Source organism: Esox lucius, chromosome 20, assembly GCF_011004845.1.
Source record: "Esox lucius isolate fEsoLuc1 chromosome 20, fEsoLuc1.pri, whole genome shotgun sequence".
Classification (NCBI taxonomy): domain Eukaryota; kingdom Metazoa; phylum Chordata; class Actinopteri; order Esociformes; family Esocidae; genus Esox; species Esox lucius.
This window is the reverse complement of record NC_047588.1, coordinates 28,358,072-28,375,697: the sequence shown is the minus strand read 5'-3', so window position 1 is coordinate 28,375,697 and position 17,626 is coordinate 28,358,072. Positions and strand designations below refer to the sequence as shown.

At 38.3% G+C, this 17,626-nt stretch overlaps 1 protein-coding gene across 4 annotated transcripts in view; it reads left to right on the top strand.

Moving 5' to 3' along the window:
* Positions 1-2,711: 2,711 nt before the first annotated feature.
* setdb1b (SET domain bifurcated histone lysine methyltransferase 1b) overlaps positions 2,712-17,626 on the top strand; it is a 31,875-nt gene continuing 16,960 nt past the window's right edge. Inside the window, exons 1-6 of one of the 4 annotated variants that reach the window (XM_029115681.2) lie at positions 2,712-2,843; positions 5,559-5,604; positions 6,785-6,852; positions 13,714-13,917; positions 15,949-16,115; positions 16,241-16,284. In XM_029115681.2, the coding sequence (XP_028971514.1) occupies positions 6,785-6,852; positions 13,714-13,917; positions 15,949-16,115; positions 16,241-16,284 (483 nt within the window). In that variant the 5' untranslated portion in view covers positions 2,712-2,843; positions 5,559-5,604. Of the gene's footprint in view, positions 2,844-5,558; positions 5,605-6,784; positions 6,853-12,607; positions 12,774-12,801; positions 12,913-13,290; positions 13,375-13,713; positions 13,918-15,948; positions 16,116-16,240; positions 16,285-17,626 lie in introns of those variants that run through there. The other 3 variants (XM_010884830.5, XM_029115683.2, XM_029115682.2) reach the window with 3 other exon arrangements.

Here is a 17,626-nt window from a genome sequence, read left to right as displayed (position 1 = left end):
AGTACATACATGGAGTGGTTCTTACTAGTATACAGGTCTGAACACGAATATGAAGCATTTTCAGAATTTAGTCATAGGGAGAAATGAGACTTCAACGAGAATTCACTTTTCAGTCTTTGAAGTTGTTGAAGAACAGTTCATGTTTAATGAATGTATGCTTGGTTTGTCTGGAAATGTGTAAATAAATCAACTGTGAGCATGCCATGGAGCAGAAAAAGGTGTATGTGGGACACTTACTGAAGTTTTTATATATTTGAAATCAGCCACTGTCATAATCACATCTACTTACCAATAAAACATGCCATGAGAGAAATTACCTAACAATAGTCTAATTGAATGTCTGTTTCTTTGTTTTTGTTACTTAAAAATATAAGGTGTATGCTTCACATCATGTCATCTTGAATATGCGTATTAATTGCCAATAATTATAATTAGTGAGAGTGTTAAAGAGAAGTAAGAGTAATATTTGGGGACTAAGAGGACACCAAATACTTTATTAGAAAGGAATTTAGGTTAATTAACCCACAGACTTGAATGAAACCTTTCAGTACAGTACCTGTTTGCATTTCAACATGAAACATTCTTTTTTGTGCTAAAGATGATTTGCATAAGATTGAGTAAAACATATATATCTTTTTTTTTTTACATAAAATGCATTTGAAAGTGCTAAACATGTAAAAAGGAAAACTCTGAGTAACCCAGAGCCGCTCTTTGATGTAAATATTTGAGTTTTAGGGGTGTTTTGAAAACACGTTTTGAGGTTTCATGGCAAGTAAACAGGGCAGGATCAAAACATATAAAAGGCTTAGTGTCTAATACAACTAGATTAAAAAAAAATGTAAATGGTAATAGAAATGTAAATGGTAATAAGTTCAAGTTCAAAATTGTGTCATTCTGAACAATGAAATTCTTGTGACAGAAATACATAAAGCAAAGATATAGCAATAATATACATAACAATGTAAACTAGTAGCAATTTTAAAGAGTGTAGAGTGGGAAATATGAACAATATGGGTAGGAGTATTGAATATTATAAATATAATATGAGTGTAATATGCCTGTGAATGGTACATACAAAATAATATTCTAATAGAACAGTAAATGGTAATAGAAATGTAAATAGTAATAAGCCATTCATCAATCATAATGTTTTTGGTGGACATCCATTTCCATATTTTCAATCCCTTATTTAGCCAGATTATTAACCCAATGTGGAGCAGGCAGGTGCAGAAATACATTTATTTAATCCCCTACTGATTATGTACATTTGCCCACTGACAAATAAATTATCAGTCTATAATTTTAATGGTAGATTTATTTGAACAGTGAGACAAAATAACAACAAAAAAATCCAGAAAATGCATGTCAAAAATGTAGTAATCTATATTCCACATTAATTACTTGATTAGAATAAATTATTTAAATGTATTCCAATCAAGTAATAAATATAAAATATACTTACATACCAACATAATTCTACGTCATCCCAACTAGTCTAAAAGTCTACTAAGTATACCATAAGACACACTATAGCACGAAGGTGTGCTAGGAGCTTTTGTTAAAGATGGACTAAATATGACTACAACAAATTACTACAAATGAAATTTGGGAGGTCTCTTTAATGATGACAAACTGTTAAATATTACTACATCACAACGTGTTGGGAGGTCTCTTTAACAAGGACAAAGTCCAATAACTTTTTGGAGACATGGCTATTTATCCTAAAATCAGACATATCTAAAACACTCCCCCAAATAGTCATTAGCATTACTTTATCTTGGCAAACACAATGAACACAAAGGACAGGAACTGCCCCACTTTCGAATGGATGAGGTGTTATCGAATGGACGGGGCATTGCTGACAATTTTTGTCAGACATGCAACAAGAACAATTTATACAGTGTTCTTGTGAAGTTTGATCCATAACCCATACAGTACAATAAAGCATATCAGCCTATTCTGCCTTTTATGAGGAATAGGGGAAATCCAAAGACTACAGATAAATGTCCACTAAATGTCACACTCCAGTTTGCTCAGAGTTTCACACCTCTTAACGTGAGCTCAGGAAGGTTGGGCTGATGGCCCACACTGGCTATCAGCCAGATCCAGTGTTGGGGGAGGCAGGACTTAATGTGGGCCAAAACCAGTCGTTTGAAGCACTTCATGATTTGTAGGGGTGAGTGCGATGGTCGGAAGTCATTCAGGCTAGATGCAATCGACTGGCACAATGGTTGCAGTCTTGAAGCACGTTGGGATAACCACCTTGGCCAGTGACAGGTTGAAAATCTGAGGTAAAGACCTCAGCCAGCTGCCTAGCACATGCCCTGAGCATATGCCCGGGGACACCATCAGGACCAGCAGCCTTGTGTGCATTCACCTGGTAGATAAAATGGTTCATTGTATAGGATAGGGAAACATCCAACGGGGTAGTGTGACTATTGTGACGTTGAGGAGACTGGAACATATGTTGGAGCAGGGTGGACACTATGAAAGAGAGAGGGTGAGTATGAGGGAGTGAGAGTATGGGATTCAGGAGATTAGTGTGAACAATTTGCTAAGGTGTACCGCAGTAGATGTTAGTGACAGCATATTGTTTATTTACTGGAGGAATAAGGGGTTGGTTGGTCGGATATACGTCCTCTCGCTGACCCACACACCAGCACAGTAGGTGGCGGTAATGCACCATTATCGTTGGTTCCCAACCGCCGTTAAACACCAATGAATAAGACTTGCAATCACGCACAGATCCTTTTCAGAAGACAATAGGGAAAAGTAGCATCCCTTAGTGGTTTCGTTCAGGCGACAGGGCCTTGGCGTGAATACAGCAAAGTTGAGCAATCTGGGTAAGTATGTTTACGTATAAAATGTTGAAGCCTCCATCGCTAAATAATATGGTGAGTTGGCAGCATGCATGTGTTTTGCATATGGCAATGTGCTAGGTACTGTAGTTGTTTTGCATTGAAGACGCCAACCTATTGTATGTAGTTAGCTATTTAGGTAGCAGCGTTAGCTAGCCAAGTTTGCTTGTTTTTCCTACGGTTGCTTAAGAAGAGAATATAAACCAGAGTGACTTGTAGTACTTGAAATTTATGGAACGCAAAAGGGTTCAGAATAGTCAAAGTAATACTACGTTACCAACCGCCAGGGCGTAGAAGAGACGTCAACAGACAGACGGAGCTTTTACATGTTCTTTATCTTAGACCGATTTCAATTCATTTGTCATTCATTCAAGTGGTGAATTTGATTTCGAGCTACTGATTGTATTAAAAAAGTTTGAATCATAGGCTAAATTACTTTTTCATATATTTTAATAATGTAATATACACGACGGTTTTATAAAGCTGCATGAATGAAAGTAACTGCTTGTAGACAGGGAAAGAGGTGCCTTCATTGTTTACATCCACTTTAGAAAGTTTACGTTTGTACATTGGATGTGTTTTAGAGACGTTCCACTGTTGTATTTTTTTTGTACTGTATAATTTACACTGCTTTACTGAGATTTACACTGCACATTTTATCTTCCAATATAAAAAAAGTCTCCAACCAGAAATAATGACATGCTGAAAATGCCTAATTAATGTTGCTCTTTGATGAGCAAAAGGGCAAATTATGACATGGCACTTGTCACAGTCCAGTAAGTTGGCTTCTCATTGACATACCTTTATCATTTTCAACAGCATTAGTGTTTTAAATGGAAAGATAGTGGGTCTGATATCTACTTGCCCAGACTGTATTTGGTCTGAACTGAATTAAAAAAAAATCAAAATATTTATACCATAGATTTGCATGTGATATGAGACATGAGAGCTGATAGAAGCAGTTGCTGTTTACATAAATACTATGCAATAAATACTATGCAATACACATGGAAGCGGCGCTGGACTAAAAGAGTGAATGTCTCTTACTGACTGACTACCCCTTGTTAAATAGTGTAGTGGTTAGAGATGTGGACTTGCAACCAATTGGTCTCCCCCGTTCAAATCTCGTGACAGTCAAAGCAATGCTTTGTTTTGGATAGATAAAAACTTGGCTGGCTACGACCTTCAGTAGCTACGTTATAGTAAGCCTAAAATAAAACTGTTCAAGGTTATGTTGCGACTATATCTGGTGGATTTTCGAAGTACAAGTCTGTGCATGCTTTTTGGGTCAGGATAGACAAAAACTTCACTGGCTACAACCTTCAGTAGCTACGTTATAGTAAGCCTAAAATAAAACTGTTCACAGTTATATTGCAATTATTTTTGGTGGATTTTCGAAGTATGCATCCGTGCATGATTTTGGGGGTAATATAGACTAGATGAAAAAAAACGTGGGCAGTAAATTTTATACGCGTCTCTCTATTTGCAAATAAACGATTAATTGTGCAAGAGAATTTTGTCTCTGTACTTCCTCCTTTAAGAGTTCTGATCGATGAAATTGCCATCACATCTCACAAAAAGTCAGTTATTGTCACCTTTATTGATAGTTATTGTATTGTAAACGAACGTTTATGTGCCATGAAATAGCTTTGGCTGTGTTAAGTTCAAGTAGTAAGTAAGATACTAGTAAGCCTATTACTGGCTAATAAGCTGTTAAAACGGCCTGTGGCAAAAGCCATACAGTTCATGCTGTTTGTGATGGAGGTAAACTTAAGAATCGTTAATCAGTGTATCACAATGCTGAATGGTGTACAGCTAAATATTCAAACTTGGCGTAATGTTAATGTGTGACAAAATGATCTAATGTCGAGATGCTATATCAAAATGATCTAATGTCGATCTAATGCGAGAACAAGCTAAAATCGAATCGGAAAGAGTGGTGAAGATGACAAGCAAATGTTTTAATACGATTATTAAAATTTAACCCAAATTTCAATGCCTGTTTATTTTTTTGCAAAAGCCGTTCTAGTAGCCTATTCACTTGGTGAAAACGTGTTTTTCTGAAAACTGCACTTGATACCTTATTCATGTCACCTATGCACAAACAATGCATGCATGTGCTTAAACTGGGAATAGTGATCGGGAACATGGAGACGCGCCAAGGATCTAAAACAGCGCTCACCCGTATCAGTCTGATTCTATCTGCTGCTTGTGGCTTGATTGCTAAGTCTGACTGCTAAAGTCCCGCCCACTCATTAGCTTAAGGACAAGGAAATACGGAAATAAATACAGAAATAAGATTATGGAAATGAACATAAAAATAAATATGGAAATAAATTATGAAGGAATTAAATAAATAGGGAAATTATATTGATCAATACCTTTTATATTTTTTATGTATACATATATGTATTGGTTTATTTATTCTTTTTTTCTCATTTTGGCAGGTTTGTCATTTTCAGCATATCATTATTTCTGGATGGTGAATATTTTAAAGAATAAGGGTATACAATTTGTACACCTAAGTAAAGCAGTCTAAATTAGTAGTAAACATTTTTTTTTAAGAAGCTCCTGTAGAATGTCTCTGAAATTATTTGGGAAAATAAACTGAGAATCTAACGTTAGCTGGCTACCTAGGATGGGACTGTTTGTGAAATCTGTCAGTGCTTTTGTAAAATGACCCACATTTGTCCGCTCTAGCCAACAGAAGACACAGTGCATCTGAGTTCCATCGAAGTTGAAACAGGTAAATCATTTTTAGTCTGAGGTAAAAATTTGCACTTTCTTTGCGCACATAGTTATCTTTTGCTGCAGTCTTCACTTGAGTGACTCGTGTGAGTTTTTAAATGTCATTAAAAAAAGATATACCAGCCACGCGTTCACCACATCACCACTCAACTCTTGATTAGCCAACAGTGCATGCAAGGAGCTGCAAGGTAGATTTGTGCATGTGCCAGATTACGAAACTGCTAGGGAATGTTGAGTTTGTAATGGGATTATTGTTTTTTTCAATCTCCAATTTCTTTGCAATAACCTGATCTGGACATTGAGCTGCTAGTTTTGTTAGTCCTGACTTTACTTTTCAGTGGCCCGAGGCCAGGGGTGGAGCTTAGCTTTCTCTCCCATGGTTATAAACCTTAGTCATGGAGCTACAACAAAACGTACCTGTAGTTACAAAACTTTGCTGCTAGCTGCTGTTGGACCTGGATTATAACTGTATCTCCCCCTTCGCTTTAAGCTGCGATGCTGCTCATTGTAACATCAGATCTTTCCATCTCGTCATGCTTCTGCTGCACAACAACTTTACTTAAAAATGTTTTTTAAGGGCACATTATATTTTTCTAATGTATTGCTTTTCTTTCCCCTGAGAGGTAGACAAATCTACCTTCCATTTTTGTTTTGTTACTTAAGTTAGCTATTTTCGACCATTCAAATCCTTAGCAAATGAGCCAACAAGACCCGACATTACACCCAGAGTTGCCATATTTCACTGACAATATACTGGCCAATTAACCTGCAGACTCGACATTATTTATTCTATAAAATCCTATCTGGCAACACTGGTTACAGCCCCATGGTCACACATTGGCTGATCATCCAAATACATTATGGAATAACAAAACAAATGTATGTTTATTACTTCAATGTCAACTAAATAGTATCTAGCAAAAAATCATAACATTTTATTCTGCATGTGATTATTTCTTCAACCGTAAGAAACTTCTTGTGGGCCCCTCTGATTGGGTGCCGTGTACCCATTTAAGCTGCGCCTCTGCCCAGGGCCATCATTATTGTCGATCCCTGAATAGGTATTTAAAAAGGAAACATTAAATACCTGCTGAGAGTTAATTAGGTAAACAATTGGACATGAGTAAAAATATTGAACTTACATGTGTTAATGCTAACTTATTCTGTCTTTTTTGCAGATGCCTCGAAAAAAGAACTGGCGCAAGGGCTGGCATCATAGGACAGCTGTCTTATCTGATTTGTTTAGGTCATTTACCCCAAATTCTGCCCCATGTTTAACCCCTCCTTCATCCCCACCCTCAAACTTCACCCACTCTGATTTCCCTCCCCTAATTTCACCATCTGTCTTTCCTGTCTGGCCCTTGTGATTCTTCTAAATCAGTCACTGACTGCTGTGGGGTGTGATTCACCTGTCTTGAACACACATTCAAGGACTAGTGGAGCATTGTCCACACTGCCTCTTTCCTTTGTACGGTGTGCGTCATATGTTCCACACAGTTCTCCTGGCAATCTCTGTCAGAGCCCCTGGGTGTTAAAAGCTAAGAGATATAATACAAGATGGCGGACAAAATGGCTGACCAGTGTAAAAATTATGGATGCATAAACTTTTTGTGCCAAAATGAGCTATGCAGTTGATATTGAATGAGGATGTGGATGACACTCAGTGTCTCACTATGTTTATTTGTTTGTTGATAGATTAAAAGGTGCAAAACTGCACACGGTTGTAATTCGATATAAATTTTAATCAAGCTAATGCTAATAAATGCCTGTAAAATGCTCATGAACCTTAGATCGGATAGGGTCAACAGTCAACCCAAACAAAGAATGACCATATCTAGTTTCCATGTCACAAAATGGCTGAATAGTGACTTAGAGTTAGCACCTCATGTTAACTCCATCAACCACATAAAAAATCTCTTAATGGGATAGTTAGGCTAAAAATCATTTATATAAAAATTCACTTAGAATCCAAATTCATGAATGGAGACTAATCGTCCCACTACAGCAAAGCTACATTGTAAGCGGAAAGCTACTCCAAACTAAGACAAGTGGTATTGTTTAACACAAAGAGCACGATGTTCTATTCCTCGAAAAAAGATATATTTGTCATTTCAAATGAACTGGTTCTTCCTGTGTTTACCGGTCAGTTTTGTTGACCGTTGCATCAATCTGCCCATTCTTTCGTGATGTGGAGGTGTTTAGTCACAATAAACGGACATTAGTATTCGCTAGCTAGGAAGCAAGTTACCGGTTTAATTGTTGATATTCACCAAAGGACGGTCAACATTTACTTGCTTGAGAGACGAAGGAAAATACATAAATACGACCAGGAAGAACACTTTTCCGGGGTTTAGAAATTGTTTGAACCAGAATACACAGGGGATGAATTGACGAGTTAGAAGCTAAAACAGCAGCTAGCGATGGGGGAGATGGTGGACCAGTTAATCCCCAACCCTTACCCAGAATGTTCAGAGGATGGTGGTGTAGCTGTGGATCGTACAATCTAAAGCTAACCGAAAGGGAATGCTTTTGTTGCAACGATTTGGAACTATTTATTCCAGTTGCAGAGACCATGAATGATCCAGTCCCTGAAGCTGAACTTGTTCCAAGATGTGTGGTTGATCATCCGGATTTTGCCCCCCTCGTGACTCCTGGGGTGCTGGAGACTTTATGTAATTTTTTTACATTCCACAAATTCACTGGAAAAGACGTTCTTGGCCAGAGGGACCCAATGGCCAGCTCTCAAAATAGTAAGTAGCAACCTAACATTAGCAAACAAATGTGTAAGGCACTGCTATTTATTTGGATAGTATATTCCATACACGGGCAATTAATTGCTAGTGTTTTCCTTTTTAAGCATAAAAATATATCAGGCAAACGTACATTTAGCATCAAAGTGTATGTCCAACCTAGCAAGACAAACTAGTTGTTAGCAAACCCCTTGCAAATTAATTTTCTGAGGAGTACGTTTTAGAATGTCTCTTGTATACTAGGTATTTTTTGTATATATGGTCAAGTCCATGCCCAATGTCTTGATCAGACGGTCTGTTTATAGGCAGAACTGCTATCTGTCTGATTTGATTCAAGCAGTAATCTAGGTATACTTTGCTGGACGTAGCGGAACAGGCAGGCATTTATCTGATGAACGTATTTTGGCCAACTATGTTTTTAAGTTTCATAACGTGATTGTACATCTAAAATGCACTGTTTAGGCCTGTTGTGCATCAGGCTAAATATTGTGCTTTTGCATAATTTATAGTATGATAAGCAACATGCCAGAAGTCTAATTTTCATGTGTATCGGAACTGCGCTTATCTGCTAAACCCCTTGAATGTAAACCTACCATCTTGTCCATTGTTTTTGGTGCACAAACGTTGACTCAGAGGCTTTAGATAAACCTTTCTATTCAATTGATGTCAACAAAGCTAATCAGATAATGGTAGACGCCAAATGTATATGATTTCATTTATTTAACCCGTTAAGTAGCTTTTACAAGAGTCAATATACCTGTATATCTAACTAAATTATATGTCAATGGTAGATTGAAGTGTTACATGTCTGGATTAAGATTGGTGTTTCACTCGTTGCCCTGTCTCCTCTCCCAGGTTCCTTGTATTCTTTCTTTGCAAACAAAACACGATTGCGGCATTTTCCACAACTATACAAATAAAAGTCCATTTACGATATTCGTAATAATGGGCCAGCTAAAGAAAACCTTCTGGAGGTTAAAGTTCACTCCCACCCCGAAGATGTCATCGCCGAAGCGCACAAGCTGTGTGAGTGGCTGTTGGAAATAGTTCGCTATTGCTGGTTTGGATTGACCAAATTCCGCCGGGTGTTTGGTCAGTGTACAGTTAAAAATCGATGCTACCGCGACATATTACTAAATGTAGTTTGAAGTGTTTTGGAGTCGTTTTCAGCTTACAATGCAGCTTTGCTGTAGTGGGACGATTAGTTTCCATTCATGGATTTGGACAATGCTAAGAATGCTCACTACAGCCGGGGACAGAGCTGAATAATGCATGGTTTGTAAACTTTTGGTTAGTGAATTATTGGAGGAATATAATTTTCAGACAAAATATCAATTTACAGTCCAATTGACTTGCCTGACTATACAATTGTCCCATATATGCCTTTGGGTATGGTGATGTGGAATAAGGGATAGACTAAAATATGGTGGACAATTTACATGATTATGAAGAACTAATGGTAATTCTACCTTTTGCCAGCCCGCGTGACCAACTGATTGGCTACTCGTTGTTAAATAGCGTAGTGGTTAGTAAGGTGGATTTCCATGCAGTGGCCTGTGGTTCTATTCACACCATTGACCAAATAAAGCAGTTATTAGGATTTGTCCGGTACAGTCTAAAACGTTGCTGGCTACAAGCTTCAGTAGCTATGTTATAGTAAGCCTAAATCAAAACTTACGATTAAAGCATCTATTTCTGGTGGATTTTTGAAGTGCACCTGTGCATGCTTTTTGGGGTGCTATAGACAACAACCCCTTGTGCAGTAAAAGAGGATAGGTTTCCACGATTCTCTCGTCTTTTCACGATGAAAGTCAGTTATTGTAATGCATATTGATAGTTATTGTATCAGTGTAATTCACAAATTAAAGAGAAACTAACATTGTTGTGCAATGAAATTAAATTATTTGGCAATGTCAAGTTCATATTCAGTCTTGCTAGCTAGCAATTGCTCAATTCTAATGACTATTCCAAGTAGTAAGTTAGTAGATACTAGTAAGCCTATTACTGGCTAATAAGCTGTTAAAACAGCGAGCGGCAAAAGCCATAAAGTTCGCTGAAAATAATTGTGATGGAAATGAAGTGAACTTAATTAGAAACGTTAGTCAGTTTAACACAATGCTTAATGGTAATCAAACTTGGTTTGACTGATGGGTGAGATTAACAACGCGTCTCTAATGTCATGACGCAATTTTATGACGAGGTAGTATGTCCCAATCGGTCTCTACAGTAACCTCTTTCTAATTTAACGCGTTGAACGTAGGGTATCAATCCTGTTATACCTGTTGTTGGGTTTGATGTTAGCTAATGTAGGCAACCAGTTTCCAGAACAGTGAAGTTTCAACTACTGGTTTAACAATGTAGAACACCACACACTTATTGCTCAGTGGAATAGTGGTTAAAGACAGCCTGTCACATAGGATACCCCGGGTCCAATCCAGCGAGGGCACCAACATTATTTCTGATCGTGGGCCGGCCGAACTAGCTTTGCCTGGGTCATTTTCTGGTTTCTATGCTCTCTATCTCTCTGGTGCGCACACACACACACACAAATGAAAGTGAACACATTGAGCATGTCTGTCCCTTTCCAGACTTCCACGGCCTAAGACATTGTTGCGTTGGTTATAACAGCTTTGCAATGCTTATGTCATTTTAACAGCAGAATTGTGTCAGAAGGTGGTTAAAGTGAATATGTCTATATAAGCTGGGTGGTATAATGATGTAGCAGTGTCCTATTCTCTCTCTCTATGCTATATATCTCTCCCTGTCATTGACCCACACACCCCTGACCCACGTCCCAGCATTTAAAACACTGCTTACAGTGATATGACTGCTTCCCTCATGCTTACTCCAGCGACCACTTTAGAAATTAACTTAAAATCACTCGTAAGTCGCATTGACCTGTCTGATAAACAGGTGTCTCACACATTCTTCCATATATATAGATATATTTTGCAAGATGGTTTGATAAATAACATGAGTAAGGGGGTGGTTAAAGTGAATGTCTGTTTGTATTGGTCTATATACGCTCCTGAATGGTTTCCTTTTACCATTACTATGTTCCAGCACATTAAAGTGCTTTCCATGGGATTATTACTGCTGTCATATATTTACAAAGGGGTTATGGCTGCTTCCTCATGCTCACCATGTCACAAGAGGGCCTGTTCCATGGTTACCCTGCAACTATATTATTTTATTCATATTAACCTGCTGTTTGTGACATGGATTTTGATGAACAGATATAAGCCAAAGGGACCTTCAGTGATGTGAAGAAATGTTTTCATATTTCATTGATAAATGTAAATACTGCAATGTTAAACCTCTAGTTATTGCTGTATGGTGTTAAACATGTTAATGTTAAATGTGTAAAATACTCCAGAACAAGTAGTCTAACTAAGCACTAGACAGAATATGAAACATTATAATGGCAATTAAATAAAAACAAAAGTAAGGAGATAAGATTCAACTTGGCCAATGAACAATATGAGTACAGTACAATGAAATGCAATTAGCATCTAACCAGATGTCCTTAAAATAGATTTTACCTGTAGTGTTCAAAGTGACATTTTAAATAATGTAGTATAACCACATTTTTACACTAGTAAAACAAAATCTAGGATGCTCACTCATACAGCTATATTTTGAAATTGTAACTGTGGTGACTAAGGCATCAAACTGCACATTTATAGGACAGGGATTTGAAGATCATGTTTATGACAGTACTTTGACAGCAAACCATTTTAATGGGGTATTATTGGAAAACTTTGCAGGATCATATCTGTATGACATGTATATTATTACACTGCCCAACATTTTAATGTAGATTTTTTTAAATGTAAAATCACAAGCACTTAAGCCCATTGTGCCAAATATACATTATGAAGTTGCTAGATTATTCACATTTGTGGTAGGAAAGTGCTGTAAATGCTGTCAAATATTCAGATCTCTGAAAATGGTATATAATCTTAACACTTTAGTTTTCAGTATATTGAAATTAAGATGTTTTTACTATAGGCCCACAGCAAATAATGCTGCAGGATTTTCTATCTTTTTCCAGTATGTTTTTCTTCTTGGGCATCAAATGTTTGGATGAAAGGCATTTTGTGGGAGCTTATCAATAAACACGAATATACATCTTCATTGTCATTCATTATGTAGAAATGTCAAACCCAATCAAAAACTGTAGGGCACATCGTATTGGATGTCGCTGGTAGTGGGCGGGACTTTGACAGCGGGGAGTGTGAGAAAGCTACATGCCTTCCAATCGGACTGTGGGTAGAGCATTACCATTGTCGTGTGGAGTTGCCGCTTTCACGTTGTGGGCGGGATTTTGTGAGTTGTGCACAGTGCACACTAGTCTGTAGCTTGTTAGCTAGCTGAATGCCTACTTAGAGAGAATGGACAGTAATGTCGATGATGGGTGAGTTCTTAAACCGTCAATGACTTTTTTTCTTGATTTATAAAATAATCGAGTTAAAGATAGGTGATATAGTGCAAGGATATTCTGTAGATCAAGAGGGCAACTGTGGGAAGTAACTACAAAAGGATAAGCTGCACAGGTAGCTAGCTAGCTAGCTAGTATACTCGTTTCAGTGACTTTGGCTAGCAGCTATAGCTATAAACAAGCACGTTACCTTGCGTGTTGGTATATTATTTGAATTAACTCAGATAAACATCCACTGCAAGTGGTAACACATGTACTTACTATCAAAATACCTGCCATGTAGTTACACCCAACTACCAAGTGTTTTGGACTGGTATATCGGTTCTTTGCCCTTGTTTTTCGACGTTGTAAAATCTGGTAGTTGTAGTTTAAATATTTCAGTGGGTGGCTTCTTTGGTCTAAATAAATACAATGTTATTTACGTAAATGTGTCTTGTGGCTGTAGTTATTACTTTGAATTTAAGATTGAAGACTAATATTTATACATTTCTAGTCTACAGGTCTTATGAACACTTGCGTGTCGATGTCCTTGCACAAGTGGTCCGGATATAAAAAAACAACGATCACATAATCGCATGTAAAATATTATTGTTAATTAAATATATTAGTTGATAAAAAAGTGATTGTCAAGGTGGGGTTTATTCACAATATGTTAAATCGCCCCTGAAAGTGTTTAAAACACTAATTGATCAGCTAGTTGTAATTAGCTGGCAGACACTACTAACTTGATTAGTTAACAAAAATTGTTCTCCCTTCACTATTCTAATTTTCAATCTGTTCCTTCGCCTCAGCTCCTTTTTGTTTTCATAATCTCCATCCACACACACCTACTGCCTAATTTCTCAAATTGCTCTCTTGTCTCCTTCCATCGTTCCCTCATCTGTACCATTTCCTCTGTCCTCTTGTCTCCCATCAGGATGGAGGTGGAGGGCTGGGACTCTGGTCTAGAGGAGGAGCTGGGGGTGTCTCTGGAGGAGCTGAGGAAATGGATAGAGGAGGAGGTAGAGAGGAGTGAGGCTGTCCGCCAGAGGAAAGCCCAGCTGGCTGAGCTCAAGGACTGGGTGGAAAAAAAAGAGAAGGAGGAAGAGGTGGTGGAGAAACTTTTCAATAATGCCAATCAGTGAGTGAAGGAAGGGGGTTTTGGTGATTGTTTGAATGCTGTCTCTGCTGGTCATGGATGTCATTAATCGGGTCAAGTATACTTACAAGTTGCATCAAATCCTGTATATTGTGTGGTTGAGGCAGCGCAAAAGTAGGATGTGTTGCAGAAAGCTGTCTTGCGGGAAGGCACGAAGCAAACGGAATTGCCAGAATGATTTCTATAGTTGTCTTTAAGTACAGTTCATTAGGTATTAACGCAGTCGTCTGCTGCTCTATCTGTCTTCAGCTGGTCTCTTGGTTTCATTATGGCTTCTAGCAGTTTTAAGAGAAATGTATTACTTTTTGGGAAAACACATTCTAAATACTTTTTATTGTTTTTAGGTTTATTTGTATTAAGTTTTACTGTTGGAAGTGTTTTTGTTTTTTTTGGTTACATGCCAGTTGATTTACTGCACAGTAATTACTGACTGACTGCTCTTGTTAAATAGTGTATTGGTTAGAGACATGGGCTACCAAACAACAGGCCCCGCGTTCAACTCCCCTCACAGTCCAGACACGTTATGCCTTAGGATTTGTTCAGAACAGAAAAGCTTTGTTAGCTACATCCTTCAATAGGAAGGCTAAAATAAAACATTTCTGGTGGATATTAGGATTTGTTCAGGATAGACAAACACTTCACTGGTTACATGATTCTCGCGTCATTTCACTTGACGATAAAGTCAGTTATCGTCACCTATATTGATAAATACTGTATCAGTGTCATTTGCTATTGGCTAATTGCTGTTAAAACGGCCAGTGGCAGAAGCCATACAGTTCATAGATGCTATTTGTGGTGGAGGTAAATTTAATAAGAAACGTTACTCAGTTTAACACCATGGTTAATGGTGTCTAATGAAATATTCAAACTTGGCGTGATGTCAATGCGTGACAAAATTATATTATGTCAAGAGGCTCTACCGACACCTGGCAAATGTCGTAGTGTGGCATAGTGGTTCAAGACAAAGCCTTTCTCTCGAATCTCGATCAACACTTTATATTGTGGGCCGGCTGAACTAGGCTTGCCTGGTTTCTTGTTTTGCGCATGACTTTATATTTAATATAGAAACTGTAATATCATGTGAGTGTCCACTCCCCCCTTAATTAGCTCCTATGTAAGCCGTCACCTTCAATGTCTTGCCCCAAGTTCATTGGCAATGGACAAAGACAAATCAGGGGAGGTATTCAATTATTTCAAATTCTATATACAATTATTAAGAAGGTATATAGTGTCATCATATCCCTATCTAGATTAAGCCAATGCTCCAAACTGGATCATGTAGAAGGCTGATTGCCAACAAGCAAATGCCAAATTTGACCGCTACAGGCTTTTATGATCAAGACTAGTGAAGGTTTAGGGTTAAAGTCCTTCCTGTTTTTAAATTCTGTAGCCATGTGGCTATTGGTCTTGCTCAACTAAAATTGGCTTTTTTGCAAACCCTATGCACAGCCACAGTAAATAGTCAAATTTCCTAACACGTCCTTACAGGCCACTTTGGTGTAGCATGCCAATGTACAAGGCATTTATTAAACTCTAGTAAATTTAACGTTCTTATGTTAATGCTAGTTCCCCTAATCACAGATGTAAAGGACAGCAACGTAATCATAAAATCTAACCTTTATTTACAAATTCACTTTTGGGCAAAATATATTTTTCCTTATGAGTAAGATATGGAAAAAAGTGAGGAAGCTCCCAAAGCGAGTCGAGCCGGTACCATGCTGTGGAAAAGTGCCATAATATACCTGACCCATTTATAGAGAATGTTTCAATCTGTCTAGCTAACAAACATTAGCCAACTGCAGTAGACCCTCAAAAAGAAAAAAACTGTTGTCATATTGGATATCACATTACCCCTGATTTGCCTTTAGTTCCGACTGTTATATGCTTTGGTCCCGCTAAGTTACTCTTGTGTCCCTATTGAAGTACTGTTTGTTGAAATCTCCTCTCTGTAAAGTGTGTGTGTGTGTGTGTGTGTGTTAATGTCTGTGTGATTCTCCATTTTGTGTGTGCCAGGTCCATAGTGGAGTGTGAGGCTCTGGTCAAGTCCACATACAGTAAGATGGGTCTGGTCTACAAAGAGAGCTCTTCAGAGGATGAGGCCGGAGTGGGAGGGGCTCAGTCCTCTGATGTCATAGAAATTGATGACGATGAGGATGACGATGTCATCGCTGTGGGTTTACGTACGTACTAACCCCCCCCCCCCACCACCACCAAGATAAATAATATTTGTTTGCCAAGAGCATTCCAGAACAAAACAAAGGAGTGCATCTCTATGATTCTGTCCCTGTCTTTTCTGTCCTCTCAGTGGTTCCACCCAAGAAACCAGCAATACCTGTTCAAGATGCAATGGTGAGGCACTCCTTAAAATACTCATTAATTGCCCATTTCATGGGTTCCAATCTCCCAGCCATGGGCTCAGGCTGTCACACCTGGCACTGTAAGTCTGGTCACTGGGGTATCTGCCAGAGAGTCCAAGAAACCAGGCTAGATCAGTACTTCTGGGGGAACCGGGTGTAGGTGGGTTGGTGGCCCCGGCTGTGTGTGCGTGTCCGCGCCCCACTAGGCCCTCTGATCTCCCTCTGAGAAGTTCAAGTCTTAATAAAATGTGAATATTGTGAGAATGTTTTATTGTGGGAATGTTTTATTTTCTTCTTCCTGTAATTCAAATCCAAAAGTGACACCTTCATATATATTCTAGATTCATTACACATAAATTGAGAAATTTCAAGCCTTTTTTGTTTCAATCTTGATGATTATGGCTTACAGCTCATGGAAATCAAAAATCCAGTATCTCAAAATAAAAATTATATTTACAATTCAGAAATGTCGAGCTGAGGAGCTCAAATAGAGCCCTAATTGAAGCATATTCATGGGAAGTTGACTGGAAGGGACAAGTGTGGTAGGAAAAGGTGCACAAGCAACATGGATGACCGCAGCCTTGAGAGGATTGCCAAGCTTAGCCGATTGAAGAACTTGGGGGAGCTTGAGGAGTGGACTGAGGCTGGAATCAGTGTTTCAAGAGCCACTACGCACAGATGTGTCCAGGAAATGGGCTACAAGTGTCGCATTCCTAGTGTCAAGCCACTCCTGAACCCGAGACAATGTCAGAAGTGTCTTTCCTGGGCGGAAGAGAAAAAAGGAGAAATGAATGGACCATTGCTCAGTGGTCCAAAGTCCTCCCTTCAGATTAAATTTTGCATTTCATTTGAAAATCAAGGTTCCAGAGTCTGGAGGAAGAGTGGAGAGGCACAGAATCCAGGTTGCTTGAAGTCCAGTGTGAAGTTTCCACAGCCACTGATGATTTGGTGTGCCATGTCATCTGCTGGTGTTGGCCCACTGTTTTAGTCCAGAGTCAAAGCAGCTGGAGGTTTTAGAGCACTTCTTGTTTTGAGTTAATTAGCTGATTAGAGCTCTTCTTGGGTCAACATTTCTGTATTATACATTTTTATGCTAGTATTTTGAGACACTGGATTTTTTTATTTCCATGAGCAGTAAGCCATAATCATCAAGATTGAAACAAAAAAGGCTTGACATGTTTCACTGTGTAATGAATTTAGAATATATAAAAAAAAAAACATTACTTTTCCCCGATATTCAAATTCTTTGAGCTGTACCTGTAACAGACCATACAGCAGGATGTGTGTTTGTGTTGTGCGCTCTGAGATGCACCTGTAACAGACCATACAGCAGG